Source organism: Chiloscyllium punctatum, chromosome 15 (assembly GCF_047496795.1).
Source record: "Chiloscyllium punctatum isolate Juve2018m chromosome 15, sChiPun1.3, whole genome shotgun sequence".
Taxonomy (NCBI): domain Eukaryota; kingdom Metazoa; phylum Chordata; class Chondrichthyes; order Orectolobiformes; family Hemiscylliidae; genus Chiloscyllium; species Chiloscyllium punctatum.
Genome location: NC_092753.1, coordinates 35860974 through 35878141, shown reverse-complemented (window position 1 = coordinate 35878141; position 17168 = coordinate 35860974). Strand labels below are relative to the sequence as shown.

General features: G+C 42.6%; 1 protein-coding gene across 1 annotated transcript in view; it reads right to left on the bottom strand.

Annotated features, from left to right (window-relative positions):
• LOC140486199 (cilia and flagella-associated protein 47-like) overlaps window positions 1-17168 on the bottom strand; it is a 482883-nt gene that overhangs the window by 323045 nt on the left and 142670 nt on the right. The window contains exons 34-35 of the mRNA XM_072584990.1: window positions 7128-7326; window positions 1742-1839 (exon numbers count right to left, since the gene is read on the bottom strand). Of these exons, the coding sequence (XP_072441091.1) occupies window positions 1742-1839; window positions 7128-7326 (297 nt within the window). The remainder of the gene's footprint in view (window positions 1-1741; window positions 1840-7127; window positions 7327-17168) is intronic.

The following is a 17168-nucleotide window of genomic DNA, read 5'->3' as shown; positions in this document are numbered from 1 at the left end:
CTTCACTGAATAATATTCGAATAGCAGGCCAAGATGATCCATGGTTTGACCCCAAACTGCTCAACCTGGAAATGCTTCTATTCTCACTTCCTTCTTACAATGTCCAGAAAAAGGCTAAGAAGCATCCTTCTCTTAAGCGAGCACCTAGATATCCTTTGTGGATTAAACAAAATATTTTCCACAATAGGAGGAACTTGGAGCAGAGACTCTGTGCACAGTTAATAAAGCCATGATTTACTTGATTTAAATTCTTGAATTCTGAAGCAAGATTTGGAGGTGTCCAAATTAGTATAAGTGGCTAATTTATATTCATGGTACAATCACATTCATGACATGACGGATCTTAGAAATAGTGTAAACACTACATTGTTTTTAAAAAAAGGATTTTGCTGGACTTTTAACAAGATCACATGGCGTATAAGTTAACAACATTCTGAAAACGTTCAACAGTAAGCATGGATAGACAGATCACCCTTGTGAAAGTTTGCACCTGTTAATGTTTGGATATACAGCAAAATATTCAAGTAAAGAGTGTCCTTAGGTTCTATCTCCAAGCCCAGATTGACAACAGAAGATAATATTAAAACTCAATACACCCAAAGAGATGCTAGAAACAACGATGCACCTATATTCAAAGGTATGTAAAGGAATATTACCAAAGAGATAGGATCTCCTTTAACATGAATGGCAAGTCAATGGCCAGCATCAAATTATTAACACTCCACTGGACTTTGAAGAATTTTGAACAGACTTTCTGAAACCTTGAAAGTTAACCTTCCCAGTGAAATCTGATGTTCACATGAACTCATAACTATACTGTTGGTTTTAATAATCATAAACTTGAACCCCGTTTCTCTTGCAGCATGTGTGTGAGCATGTACATATACATGCAAAGTTTATAGAATCATTTTATGCTCACACACATGCAAAAGAAAGAGGGTTCAAGTGTATGATTATTAAAAGTGACAACATAGTTATGTGTTCATGTGAACATCAGATTTCACTGGGGAGGATAACATCCAAGTTTTCAGAAAGTCTGTTCAAAATGCTTCAAAGTCCAGAGGAGTGACTCTATGAATTTTGCAAATGTGTGTACATGCTCACACACATGTAAGAGAAAGTGGGTTCACATATATGATCTGTCTACCAATGTTTACTGTTGGAAATTTCTAGAATGTTGTTAACTTGTAAACCATGTGATCTTATTTAAAAAGTTGTGTAAGACAATGCTGGGATCAAATGTGAGGAATAAATCCTCCTGGTTTAATCTGAGAATCACTGTGTGTCACCTTAAAATTGACGTCACAAACAGGGGTTTAAGAAACACACCACAGCTTTTTCAAAAATAAAGTATTCTGCTTACAGACAGGAGTTCATAAGAATAAGGCAGTTCAGTCTATCTCTCTCCCGTCTGTAAGGCTGTAATCAGAGAATCGGTAAACTGCAATTCCAGTGTAAATAAACCTGATGATGGAAATAAATCCAATAAGATTCCCTTCAAATTTGGTTTGGGCTATCGGATCTGAATTAGACTGGAAGCACTTCTATCCTGACACTAAGGTGAATACATCCAATGTGATACACAATGTGGTAAATTAGTGCAGCATGAACATTTACAACTATGACTTGATTTCATCTCAGCATCTTCCAACAGCTGGTCAAACCTGTTCCCTGTTAGAAATCAGAAACCGATTAAAGAGGAAAACAATTAAATGAAGTATAATAGAAAATATATACCTACCAGATGAGGGCAATAAGCAGCCACAACAGCTGCAAGCACTAAACCATCCAACAAATCTAAATCAAAATTAATTATCCAGCGGGTTGGTGGTATAGCACCTATTAAAAAGAGAGAGGAAAATGAAAAGATTAGACAATCTTGTAAACTAAGAGGTGAAGGTGTTGAGTTTAGAGGATGTGGTCTTGTTTTGTTATTACATATTCACATGTACTGGCAGAAAGACCTTCATTCTTTTATCATGGCCTTAAAAGAGTTCATTTTGAGACCTAAATAAACAATGCAATTAGAGACAATCTACTGATCTCGAACCAACTAATGATAGTGTTCTATGCATGTAGTTTTGAGCACCCTGGCTTTTGTGTTGTTTCGAAGTCTGATGGAAAACATTTAGTGACTTCATAAGATAGGAAGACCATCCAATCATTATGCTACATAAAACTGGATTGTGAATGATTAAAAACAGATCCTTTAAATGATTTTTTTTTAGATGTCATTATGTTCACAAAGTACCAGAGATCTTTTTCCATTATACTCTTATTACACCTAAATTAATGAAGAACGTATAAAAACATCATGACTGTAGTAATGCAGGCCAGACTGAAAGAACTGAAGCAAATGGGTGGAGGTGGCAAAACGTAGAGTACATTGAAGGCATGACAATATCTGAAAGCACAAATAAAGGATTTGAAGCTCGAGTTGATCAAATAGCAAATTAATAGGTTGAAGTTTGTGTAGGCCTATTTTCAGGTGAAGAATTATTCTGAAATTGATTGGAGCCCCTCGTTATAAATGATAAATAAATAAGCAGACTGCCTGTGTAGTGTTGTTGATAATTAGCAGGTTCCCTCCATGGGGCCTTCATTTTCTGATGTTACTGTTTTCACTTGAAGACAGGCCGCATCTCTTAAACCCAGCAGGCAACCTGAGATTAGCTAATCACAGGACAGAAGAAATAAATTCTTCAAGGGCTCCACACTTTCCAATAGCACAATGGAGATTCTGCTGGAGGATGTTGGAGGGGAAAGGGGTTTCCATACCATACCAGATTTCTGAGCAGCAGTGCACACAACTCCTGCAAGATATTGTTGCAAAGAGCATCATCCCACACACCTGGTTTCAATGTAAGAAAATGTGTCATTTCCAACCAAGTGATGCTAAATTAACCACTTGTACAATGATCTCACATTATCATCAATAACTCTGCAATACAAGGTGATCCAACAGCAAAACCAACCATGAGAACCAGCATTCAACCCACAAAGCATGACTATCTTCTGCACCTCCTAATCCCCTCACAAACACTCCCTTCACCCTCACCACTATTTGATATGCACATCCTTAAACTATGTCATTAGGCAACTGTTAATAGTCTCACTGGTTTCTTTCAGGCAAAGCTTGCAAACAATATTTAGGGGAGTTGGTCAAAGAGGCAAAGCATCCATTCAGATTCTCTCTTACTCTTGGATCAAGTCACTGAGACCATGAGGTGAGTCCTGTTAGGAGCATCACAACTAGACAAGCCAGAGGACACATCTTAGTGTTCTTAAGTAACATCCAGTCCTACACTGAAATTTCCCCTCACTTTTTCCAACAGATACTCATCTGTACCCATTTATCCTTCATGATTAAACCAGAGTTGAAGAGTGTGGTGCTGGAAAGGCAGAGTATCCAAGGAGCAGGAGACTCCGCATTTCGGGCATAAGCCCTTCATCAGGAATGAGTTCTTACCCTACTCTTCTCTTTAAGGTTACTAAAATGTCGAGCACTGGAGGAAAATGAGACAACAGAAGGCACGACTGAAGATGAGCTGAAAAATGTGTTGCTGGAAAAGCGCAGCAGGTCAGGCAGCATCCAAGGAGCAGGAGAATCGACGTTTCGGGCATAAGCCCTTCTTCAGGATTGGCCCTGAAGAAGGGCTTATGCCCGAGACATCGATTCTCCTGCTCCTTGGATGCTGCCTGACCTGCTGCGCTTTTCCAGCAACACATTTTTCAGCTCTGATCTCCAGCATCTGCAGTCCTCACTTTCTCCACAACTGAAGATGACACTTGCAAAATTTGACCTTTCTTTTGCAAACTCCCATACGGAGAATGGCACTGCATGTTCAATAAATGATAGATTGGGGGGGGTCAGCATAGGATATTCACCACACATTGGTATACATAAGAGAAGAACAGGGATGGATCAGGAAACAGTTCATTAAGCAGCTAGTCAGTTGGACAGCTTCGTCCTAGTCTTACCCTAAAGGATAGAGAGAACTAATATGAAGACTGACCCACAATATTTCAGGGCATTTTAAATATTCTGGACAGTATGCCAGTGAACTTGCACATAATGGAATAGAACATAGACAGCTCCATCTTTCAAACATTTGGGATCCTTCAACAAGACATGCAGATCATGCAGAGTCAAAAGGTGTGGCACTGGAAAAGCAAAACAGATCAGACAGCATCCAAGGAACAGTAGAGTTCATGTTCTGGGTATAAGCCCTTCATCAGGAATGTGAGGCTTTGGATTTGCTGTAGGTCGCGGTTGTCCCGGTCAGGTCCAAATTGTGATGATCTTAGTGTAGTCTAGAGTCAATGCGGGATAAGCCGGTGGCATCAGCAGGTGCTGAGGAAGGAGACATGGTAGTAATAGGGAGTCTGCTTCAGGATGTGGCTGAAGAGCTTCAGGGCAAGAGGAGATGACCTGGGGGTGCAGTGGAAGAGAGACTCACGAGATCCTTATGGATAGAGAAAGAAAACCTCTTCAAGTTGGACATCCTTGGAAGCTGGTGAAGAGCTTATGCCCGAAACATCGACTCTCCTGCCCCTCGGATGCTGCCATCACCACAATGTTTGACTCTGACTCTCCAGCATCTCACTTTCTCCTATAGCAGATCATGCAGGCAAACATGGAGCAAACAGTTTTCTGAAGGTTTCAGTGGAATCAAGAATGATGGAGCTTTGACAATACCTCAGTTGGAATACAGTGTTCAGTTGTAGTTTCTCTTACAGTGATTGACAGTGAAGTTTTCAAATCAATGTGGAGGAGAACCACACAATTAATTGTCCAACCCAACTTAATGGCCAAGATAGGCTCAAAGAGTAAACGTTCTCCAGTTTAGTGATGCACAGACTGCAGCAATTTGATTTTTTATAAGATGTTGCAGGGATTAGTATGTGCATGTGTGAACAGTTTATATCAATTTTATAGATTAAACAGGATCTGAGCTCACGATTTTAAGTGACGAAAGACCAGAGTTAGTTTAAATGTTAGATTGTTGCTTTTTCACAGACAACAGTGAATTTGTGAAATAGACTGCTAGTTCTTGCAACGTACATCAACTTGTTGAATTTCTCAAGCAAAACTACTCCTGGCTGATCTAGCAATTACCCCATGTAAAAGTTAAGTGTTACAACAGAATACAAATTACGACCAGAGTGGTTCCTCAGGGATTTAACAAGGTATTTTCTTCTTTGTTTCTCCTAATTAGCTGATATCACTACCATTGCATTTCCCAGGAGAATACACGACTTTAGGAAGGAGGGGGAGTGTGTATTTCTTGGGAGACACAAGGAACTGCAGCTGTGTGGGGTGGACTGTGTGTGCCAAAGGGTCATCTCCTGTCTTCATTGCTCACAGGCTGTTTTACTGGTGGCTAAGACTTCTGTCAAAGTATCTGCAAGAACCGAAAGGACTGTAGATGCGGTAAATCAGAAACAAAAACAGAAATTGCTGGAAAAGCTCAGCAGGTTTGGCAGCATCTGTTAAGAGAAATCAAAGTTAGTGTTTTGGGACCGGTGACCCTCCCTCAAAACTGTTGTGGTTCTGTCATTTATACTGGTCTATAAATGCCGGAGGAAACATCACAGAAGCGCTTCAAAGGAGGCTCCCAAGCACTGAGGATGTCACCTAGACAGGGGACGAAACGTCTGCAACACAAATTCCCGGCTCGGCGAACAGAACCACAACAATGAGCACCCAAGCTACAAATCTTCTCACAAACTTTGAACTCCCTCAAAACTTCTGAGGGAGGGTCACTGGACCAGAAATGTTAACTCTGACTTTGCTTCACTGATGCTGCTAAGCTTTTCCAGCAACTTCTGTTTTTGTGTCTGAAAGAACCCAGAAATAGGCCTGTCACACTTTCACCATCATTTTTTGGACACTTCCATCTTACTTTTGCCTAGACTTTGGTCAGATGCAAGGGGTTGTTCCCTTCCTGCACTACATAAAGTCACTTAAACCGTTTGCCTTCGGTTATCAGCATACTTCAAATCACAAGGATATCACAGAATAAGTCTCATTCTTATAATGTTAAAGATTTTCTGGGCATAAGAAAGAGACTTCCAACCCATGACTTTCAGCAGACTCTCATTAAATAGGAGTTCTGGGAAAAGACCGAATCAAACTCATCTTTGAAATTTAGTGTACGAGACTGCTGTGATTGGAACAAGGTTAGCCAGGAGGATCTCATTGAGTTCCCTGCTAACCTGGTTCAGTTACAGAGTCCTTGCTGACAGATATAAACAGGATTCTCAGGGATTCTCCTCAGTCTAGGGACTGGCTCTGAGCTAGCTGGGTCAGTGTCCATGTGCTGTGCATGTGTAAATAAAGGGTGGCTTGGTGACTGGAAACCAGCCTCTGGAGTTATTTCAGAGACAAAGCAAAAGGGGGTCTTTAGAAACTTCTGATAAACTTTCTTCAGGATTTTTAAGTTATAAGACACAAGAGACATGTAAATATGGTATGTAATCTCCACTCTGTGCATTGTTTTCCTGTTAGCTTAGTAACATCCATCTTTTTTCAACACAGAACTCATCCTGAATCTAGCCCTGGAAATAAAATGCTGAAACGATCAATGACTAAATGTTCTGCACTAGAAAAAAAAAGTTTTCATCACAGATTCAATGATAATCAATAATGATGCAATCTGTCCCCTGTAATGTGTTGTCTGTCAAAACAGAATCCAACATACAAAAGACATATGAATGAACTTGCAAAAGAATGGGCTATATCTGAATCCCAAAATTCCACATTTTAACTGATTAGAGAACTGAAGGAAATCTGATAGGTACTAGTTTATCTGTACAGTCAGTTCTGATATAACACAATAGTTGCGTGTTTGTGTGATCTTGTGTTAGAAGAAAATCTTGAAATAGCCGCGCCATTTAAAGTAATGGAGCCGGAATCATGCTATAACCAATACAAATAAGGAAATTTTACATTCTGCAAGTAATGGTTTAAATTCTTCAATCACGATAAAGCCAATTCGCGTTGAAGAAACACGTTCTAGCAGAACCGACTGTACAGACAATGACATTAATTTGCACTCCATATTGACTGTTTTAACGTCCTAAATTCCACCCAAATAGATAAAAGTCAAATATTTTACATTCACCTTTCTGGCAACATTCCCACACCACGCATCTTTTTGTTTCATAATGATGGTTGAGCCAGGTCAGCAGGACAAGTTCACCAGTGGAATATATATTGCTGGAACTGGGCTCGATATTTATCCTAGGGATATTTTCTGAGTGTTTCTGATCACATAAAATGTTGTTGATATCCTTCAGTGTCAATCGAGAAAGAACCGTAATCTGAAAAATATGTCAAATTTATTTACTACAACAGCACTCATTCATAGAGTCATAGAGATGTACAGCATGGAAACAGACCATTTGTCTAACCCGTCCATGCCGACCAGATAGCCCAACCCAATCTAGTCCCACCTGCCAGCACCCGGCCCATATCCCTTCAAACCCTTCCTATTCATATACCCATCCAAATGCCTTTCAAATGTTGCAATTGTACCAGCCTCCACCACTTCCTCTGGCAGCTCATTCCACACACATACCACCCTCTGCGTGAAAAAGCTGCCCCTTAGGTCTTTTTCATATCTTTCCCCTCTCACCCTTAACCTATGCCCTCTAGTTCTAGACTCCCCCACCCCAGGGAAAAGACTTTTTCTATTTATCCTATCCATGCCCCTCAATTTTATAAACCTCTGTAAGGTCACCCGTCAGCCTCAGAAGCTCCAGGGAAAACAGCCCCAGCCTGTTCAGCCTTTCCTCAAATCCTTCAAGCCTGGCAACATCCTTGTAAATCTTTTCTGAACCCTTTCAAGTTTCACATCTTTCCAATCGAAAGGAGGCCAGAATTGCATGCAATATTCCAACAGTGGCCTAACCAATGTCCTGTACAGCCGCAACATGACCTCCCAACTCCTGTACTCAATACTCTGACCAATAAAGGAAAGCATACCAAATGCCTGCTTCAATATCCTATCTACCTGCGACTCCACTTTCAAGGAGCTATGAACCTGCACTCCAAGGTCTCTTTATTCAGCAACACTCTCTAGGACCTTACCATTAAGTGTATAAGTCCTGCTAAGATTTGCTTTCCCAAAATGCAGCACCTCGCATTTATCTGAATTAAACTCCATCTGCCACTTCTCAGCCCATTGCCCATCTGATCAAGATCCCATTTAATCTGAGGTAACCCTCTTCGCTGTCCACTACACCTCCAATTTTGGTGTCATCTGCAAACTTACTAACTATACCTCTTATTCTCCTCAGTAAAGAAATCTTGAATTAAACATCCAGTGATAATTATGCAGAGTCCTTTTAAATCTGATCAATGTCATTTTAAATGTTCTGAAAAAGCATCACTGGACTCAAAGTGTTGGCTCTGCTTTCTCTTCACAGATGCTGCCAGACCTGCTGAGTTTTTCCAGCAATTTCTTTTTTTGTTCAGACTTCCAGCATCTTCAGTTCTTTGTTTTACCTTAAAACAGCCCAAAGTACCAAAGTGAAACCTTCACGCTGTTATTTTGGAATATATGTAAGTTAATTTGGCCATTATGTAGTTAACTTAGTGGAGTAATGCATACATAGGATCATGTTAGGGATGAGCAATAGCTGGACTCGTAACAGATAATGTTTGCAAACTATGATAAGCTAGTTAAATCACGTGATAGAAGAGTCAATGCTAAAGACGATGGTGGTGTAATGTGAAAAGAAGCAAAGCAGTGTTGCAGAAGATGATTACTTTAAAAAGACAAAGCAAGCTAGTATGATGTGTTACGCTAATGACACAAGATAAACACGGGAATGAGAAAAGTATAAACTGGAGAGGCCCCAAGAATGTGTGGGTAGACAGGGAAGACATTTTCTGACTGCCACAGCTTTTAGGGACGCAGAAGTGCAGGGAGACTGCCGAAGGGTCTCTCACCTAAGATTGATCCCAAAGCTTTGCCAGGAGATCTGCTGGGAGATATAGAAAACCCAGCAGCCTATCTAGAAAACCAGCTAAAATGATGGAGGCTTAAAACAGAACAAGATGTGGGAGGTAGCCAACTGTTGACCGCAATGTTCTGGACTGCTATTGTCGAGGCAAAGCCCCCTCAAGTCAAATCTAAGGTAGAGGAGGAAGTGGGTCTAATGTCAATGGCCCACCAGGAATTCAGAGATCATGTAGTCCATGCAGTCGAAAGACACTAGAAAGACAATAAGAAGCAGGCTGATCAACAGGAGAAGGTGCAAAGAAAATGCAGCTCAAGGATCTTAAAAAGAGAGAGAGAGAAAGGCAAAAGGATGCTGCCAGTGACAACTGAGTTGATAGGCACTACTGAAGTGCACATATTGCCAGTCCAAGGAGACCATCTCACACCATCTGGCAAGGGCTAGATAACCCCTTTCCGATAACAAACATTTTTGGGGGAACTTGTCCACAGATACCATACCAAGGGCAGAATAAAATCAAACAACAGCCCGAACAGAATGGAGGTTCCCAAGGACAGGGACAAAGAGGTGGGGAGCCAAAGGATATGATGAGAAGGCAGACTCAAGAGGGTCAGAAATAGTGTGTTGGGGATGGCAGGATTTAGTTCAGACTGGATTGGGGAATACGCCAAAATTACGGCTCCCATGAGGAAAACAATGAAGGAGGCAGGACATGCAAGTCTGAAGAACGCACTGCAGTGGAAAGTGGACACTGCAGCAGCTTTCAACACCCTTAAGCAGGCATTGCAGTCGGCCCCGACGTTGGCCCTGCCGAACTATGAAAATCTTTGTGTCAAATAGACTGGAAGGTTATGCTGCCGCAGTACTTGCACAAGAGATGGGCACAGGGAGAACTAAGCAGCCTATTGCGTATTATAGCACCAGATTGGATGAAGTGGCTCAGAGATATCCACCTTGTTACCAGGGGCCAGCGGCAGCTCATTTTGCATATGAGAAGGCATCCTCCATAACGATGGGCTATCCTGTGATCATGTACACATGCCATTAGGTAGCAGAATTGTTAGAAAAAGGGCAATTTGTATTGACGTCTGCCAGAATAATAGCATATCGGATATTATTGACATTTCCAGACATAACTACACAGAAATGCGCTACAATGAACTTAGCAGACTATGTCCCATTAGAACATGAGGGAGAACTCCATGATTGTGTAGTCAACTCGCTACATTTGCTAAATTGTGGGCTGATTTACAGCCTGAGCTGCTGCCTGATGAGGACAAGAAGGTACTATTCATAGATGGCTCATGCTCTCAAGACTATGATGGGAATCATACTGGTTTGCAGTAGTCCAACAGGAGAAGTCTCAGTTTAGGATGGTTATACTGGAGGCCTGTCCACAACCTTGTTCAGCACAGCTAGCTGAGCTTAAGGCACTAACAGCAGCATGTGAGTTGATGGAAGGTGAAAAGGCAGATATCTATACTGATTCAGTTTATGATCAAGGGGTTTGCCATCTATTTGGGGTGGTCTAGAAGCAAAGGGGCTTCAGGAAGAGCAACGGAGATCCATACAACATTGCCAACAGATTGTAGGATCGACGACTGCATTAATGAAGCCAAAAAGTGCTAGCTGTTATAATGTGCCAAGCACATAAAAAAGGCAGCGATATGGTGGGCGAGGGTAATCAGGCAGCAGATAAAGCAGCCAGAATGGCCTCTGCGTGCACTTTAGCTGTCATTGTGCCCCAGGTGCATTTAGATCCAGAGCCTACAATAGCAGATATCATTGAGATGCAAGGTAAGGTGGCCTGAGCTGAACCAATACTGTGGAGACAAAGGGAAGCCCTGTGGAGCACAGAGGAAGGTTTGTGAGTGGCACCTACCCCTCTGTTGATTATTCTCATCTCAGACATACATGGGTTGGATCACTGTGCTAAAGGTGAAGTACTGAGGAGGATAAAGAAGGACGGATTCTGGTCACCTTACTTGCAGGCCTCAGTGCAATATATGTACTCAAAATAATATCAGAAAGGAAATAACAACCCCTTGAGGACACATACCAGTACCTGAGGGACCATTTAAGCATTTGGTAATCAACTATATAGATACAATAAAGACAGTGAGAAGGAAGAGATATATGTTGGTGGTAATCAACAGGTTTAGTAGATGGGTAGACGCAGCTCCATCTAAAGACTCAGGGACAGGCACAGTAGTGGAACTCTTAACAAATGAAGTTATTCCAAGGTTTGGTATACCATCAGAGATCAGTTCAGACAATGGGTCTGCTTTTATCCAAAGAGTGGTTAAGTTGGTGCTGCAGACTTTGAGGATCAAGCAAAGATTTGGTTATGTGTATCATCCCCAGTCACAAGGTATGGTGGAATGGATTAATGGAATGTTAAAAGCCAACTTGAATAAAATTTGCTCAAGTACCAACCTTAACTGGGTCGATCCGCTGGCACTAGCACTAATGAGCTACCGTATGCAGACTAACTGTATGACAAACATGACGCCGCAAGAAATGCTTACCAGTAGACCCATGCCAGGTGGAAGGATCCGTATGAAGGACCTAGCTTGGAACGACTGGAGCTCGTACTCAAGCAGTACATGCAACAGCTAACGATGATACATGAATCTGTCCACATACAGGAAAAATGTGGAAGCTGGTGTCTGGCAAAGGGGCCTATTAAACCCAGAGATCAGGTGTATGTAAAAGTTTTCCAGAGAAAATGGAACGAGTCGAGAAGAAAGGGACCCTTCATTGTAACCAAAGCATTGCCATTGCCATTCATGTGGGGAAAGTATCATCTCAATCACTGCACCAGAGCTTTCCCACAGATGCAGACAGACCCCAGAGCTGAGCTAAGTGAGGGTGAGGAAGGGGCAGCAGTGACCAAACAGGACATGTTGGAGTGTCTTCATGTGACTTTGAACAGTCAGTGAGTGCGGGCTTCGGGGACACTGGTGTTCCTGCGGCTGTCAGAATTGGGTCTGTGGAAGGTGAATTTTCTCCTTATTATATGACTGGGGATGGGTTGAAGGAGGCTACTAATGCCCCCTCCCCAGTCCTGAACCTTTCTACTCCTGTCAGACTTGGGGACCATCAATTTGGCAGACCTGGCGGATCTTGCTTGATAGTGCCAATGCCCTGTAAAGCCTAGCCAAAAGGTATAAAGGAGTAAGGAGTGTGGAGCCCAATCCCTAGCATGGTTGTCTGCCTGTAACAATCATTGGTATCAATGGGTAAATTACCACGGCAGCGATGCTGACTAAACGGGACTGCTTCCTGTGCACTAAGTCAAAACTGTCATACTTCATCATTCCTGTGCCCTTTAATTCTTCCACCTACTCCCGATGTCAATGACAACAACCCTGTCGGACATTTGATCTGAATTACTCACCGTTATTTGTACGGCCCTATTGCCCTTTCTGGTGCCTCCTCCTTAAAGCTTCCACATTATATTGACTGGATGAGTCGGGGAGACAGCAACTTCAACAGTGTTGTAGTTATGGTACTCCTTGGTTATGGTACCAGTAAAAGTAACCAGTCGTTCTACACAGCTGATTTTGTGGTGTGTAAAGGTTTGAGCTTTGAATGTTTCAGACGGAATGGGTCTGTTCCGGTAGGCCACTTTGAAGGCCCTTGTGACATTGAGACTGACACAACCTTTGGTGCCAGTGCACTACATCACGAGTTCTCAGCACATTCCCTTAGCAGATACCTGGTGGCTGTATGGACTGGAAGGGAGGATGTGTCTGACCCTTCCCTCTGGCTGGGATGGTGTCTGCACCCATGTGATTCTCCTCCATGAGATTGTTGTGTTACCACGGGCCTGGTTTGATGCCCTATCACAACCAACTTTGCACCACTCTAAACAGGGATATGTCTCTGATCCAGCGATACGTATTGATGTAAGTAAGCCAAGGGGCATCCCCACAAGCTCAAGGCCTAAAATGAAATTGTCGTGGGCTGGGAAGCACTTATCCCTGCCCTTGGTGTTAGCAAAAATGCTGAATGGATTAATTACATCTATTACAACCAGCAGAGGTTTATTAATTACACCGATGATGCCTTTGCAGCATTAGGTGAACAGTTGGATGCAACCAGCAAAATGACATGGCAAAATATCCAGGCCTCGGACTGGCTGTTGGATGAGAAAGGTGGTGTCTGTGTTATGTTTGGGGAACATTGCTGTACCTTCATACCCAATAATATGAGCCCAGAAGGATCATTTACTAAGGCGATGGATAAGCTAAGGAATCTGAGCAAGGAGCTGAAGTAGAATGCAGGGACCGGCCATCAGTATTTTTGGGCTGGTTGGATAGCATTTCAGATGGATGGGGGAGCTTGGTTCGCCAAGATTGGGATTGTTGCGGGTATCATGCTGATTATCATTGGTTTTTTTTGCTGTGTATCCCTTTTATTAAGTCTTTTTTAGTGTGTCTTGCTGTGCAGTAATTCACTGTCATTCCAGCGTACTCTGGACCAACTCCTTCTTCTGCTAGCGTTCCAATGCTCTATTATTATGGTCTGCTGAAGTGCTCAAGCCTTGTCCAGACGAAGACCCCTCAATCGCATTGTGTTGCGGGCTCACTTAGTGTGGGGTCCTTGGGACCTTTTTCCTGTTCTAGCTACTGTGTGACAGGTTTTTGGCCCAGTGACTCCAGGAATGGAGGGAGAATCCTTTGAGAACTGGACCCCAGGAAATTGTTTTTGCCTGCTATCAGGGTTACAACTAACGATTTGGCCTTTGTACGTCCAGCCTCATTGAATTCCTGCTCTGTGTGAGACCAGTATGTCTCAAAGGGGGGAATATGGAATAAATGGAATTTAATTTAGCAGTTATGTAGTTAACTTAGTGGAGTAATGCATGCATAGGATCACATTTCAGATGAGCAATAGCTGGACTCATAACAGAAAATGGTAGCACACTATGATAGGCTAGTTAAATCATGTGATAGATGAGCTAATGCTAAAGACGATGGTGGTGTAATTTTTTTAGATTAGATTAGATTAGATTACTTACAGTGTGGAAACAGGCCCTTCGGCCCAACAAGTCCACACCGACCCGCCGAAGCGTAACCCACCCATACCCCTACATCTACATCTACCCCTTACGGGCAATTTAGCATGGCCAATTCACCTGACCTGCACATCTTTGGACTGTGGGAGGAAACCGGACCACCCGGAGGAAACCCACGCAGACACGGGGAGAAGGTGCAAACTCCACACAGTCAGTCGCCTGAGGCGGGAATGTGATAGGTTAAGTGAAAAGTAGCAGAGCAGTGTGGCAGAAGGTGATTAGTTTAGAAAGAGAAAGTAAGCTAGTATGATTGGTTATGCTAATGATACCAGTTAAGTGTGGGAACTAGAAAAGTATAAACTGGAGAGACCCAAGAATGTGTAGGTAGACATTTTCTGACTGCCACAGCTTTTGTTTATACGTAAAAGTTTATCTTCATGAAGGGTTTTCTGCGTGTCCTGGTAATTTTCTCAGAGTATCGGGTGATCTTTCCACAACATTATGAGCAGTGAAAACTGATTGATGTGTAATTAAAATTGAACTAATTACAATGCCACCCATCCTATCACTTTTCTGTGAAATGTTTCACTACTTTCACCTACTGATGTAAACAGTTGCAATGAATAACACTCAAAAGCAGTAGCTGACGTAGTTAAGATCCAAGTGCATTTCTTTCCTGGAGCCGGAGCACACCAGGGCAACCTGGCAGAAGTGAATCATCAGCAATAAGGGATCCATAGAAGTCAGAAGATTTGTTTTTGGTTTAATGAGTACTCCACTTGGTGACATGTGTATCTTGTGATTTAAAGTGCACCTGAGTGGCAACTTTTCGTATGTGGTTCATATGTGGAATTAGACAACCATGGCTGACAAAGGAAGTCAGGAAGTTAATCATAGAAAAAGAGAGAGCCAATAAAGTGGCCAAGAGCACTGGGAAATCAGAAGATTGGGAAGACTACAAAAACAAACAGAGGATAACAAAGAGAAATACGGAAGGAGAGGATCAAATATAAAGGTAAGCTAGGTGGTAATATTAGAAATGATAGTAAAAGTTTCTTTCAGTACATAAGAACCAAATGAGAGGCAAAAGTAGAGATTGGGCTGTTCCAAACTAATGCAGGGAGGCTAGTGATGGGACATAAGGAAATAGCTGAAGAGCATAACAGATACTTTGTGTCAGTCTTCAAGGATTTAGTAAGGGGGGGGGGGGGGGGGGGGTCATGCCTGACAAACCTGTTAGAATTCTTGAAGCGGTAACAAGTAGGTTAGACCAGGGAAACCCAGCGGATGTTATCCACCTAGACTTCCAAAAGGCCTTTGATAAGGTGCCTCATGGGAGGCTGCTGAGTAAGGTGAGTGCCCATGGTGTTCGAGGTGAGCTACTGGCATGGATTGAGGATTGGCTGTCTGACAGAAGGCAGAGAGTTGGGATAAAAGGTTCTTTTTCGGAATGGTGTCCTGCAGCGTTCAGTGTTGGGGCTGCAGACGTTCACTTTGTATGTTAATGACCTGGATGAAGGGACTGGGGGGGGCATGCTGGCAAAGTTCGCCGATAATATGAAGTTAGGTGTACAGGCGGGTAGTACTGAAGAGATGGGGAGACTGCAGAAAGATTTAGACAGATGAAATTCAATGTGAGCAAATGCGAGGTCTTACACTTTGGAAAAAAGAACGCAGGCATGGATTATTTTCTAAACGGTGAGAAAGTTCATAAAGCCAAAGTACAAAGGGATCTGGGAGTGGTAGTACAGGATTCTCTAAAAGTTAATTTGTAGGTTGAGTCCACGGTTAAGAAAGCAAATGTAATGTTGTCATTTATCTCAAGAGGGTTGGAATGTATAAGCAGTGATGTGCTACTGAGACTTTATAAAGCTCTGGTTAGGCCCCATTTGGATTACTGTGTCCAGTTTTGGACCCCACACCTCAGGAAGGACATACTGGTACTGGAGTGTGTCCAGCAGAGACTCACACGGATGATCCCTGGAATGGTAGGCCTAACATAATGGCTGAGGATCCTGGAATTGTATTCATTACAGTTTAGAAGATTGAGGGGAGATCTAATAGAAACTTAAAAGATAATGCATGGCTTAGAAAGGGGAGATGTTGGGAAATTATTTCCGTCAGGCGGGGATACTAGGACCCATGGGCACAGCTTTAGAATTAGAGGAGGTCAAATTAAAACGGAAATGAGGAGACATTTCTTCAGCCAGAGAGTGGTGGGCCTGTGGAATTCATTACCATGGAGCGCAGTGGAGGCAGGAACGTTAAATGTCTTCAAGGCAGATATTGATAAATTCTTAATCTCGTAAGGAATACGGGGAGAGTGCGGGTAAGTGGCATTGAAATGCCTATCAGCCATGACTGAATGGCAGCGTGGACTTCATGGGCCGAATGGCCTTACTTCCACTCCTATGTCTTATGATGTTATGGTCTTATGGAATGAACTGCTAGAGAAAGTCGTAGATGCAGATACAGGTACAACATTTAAAAGACATTTCCTATATGAATAGGAAAGGTTCAGAGGAATATGGGCCAAATGCAACCAAATGGGGATAGTTTAGTTTGGAAAAGACAGTCAGCATCGGCAAGTTAGACCAAAATGTCCAATGCCTTATAACTCTGTGACTCAGTCTCGGCCATCTGGATGAATGCCCATCAGTGTAAGAAGGTCAATGCCCTTATCTATTCCACCAATGTAAGTGCCACCATTTCTCTCCAGTACTTCACGCTCATTTCATCTCTGCTACTGTCGCTATATCCCACCAAAGCTTGTGTTCTATCACTCTCACAATTTCCTACAACATCTTCCCCACTCACTTTCGCCTACCCCACACTGAAGCACCATTAACCCTGCCTGCCCACTGTCCAGCCTATTGGTTTGTTCAGGAAATCCCAAAACTTACAACAGCAGTCATAACAATGGCACGCACTTTTACTTTCCATAATATTACCTCTTTCTCATTCCAAGACCATATCCACAATTAGGCAGAAAGAGTCAAGCTGGTTGGTGTGCAGCCATTCATTCCAGTCCTCATCTCTTATGAGCAAAGAATCATAACTGTGACTACCAAGAGAAGCCTAGACTGGGACTGGAGGCTGCCCTTGACTTATTGTGCTTCAATCCTTTCATGAAGGCTCTTTCCATTGAGTGGGCTGAGGCCTGTGATCTCCGTGA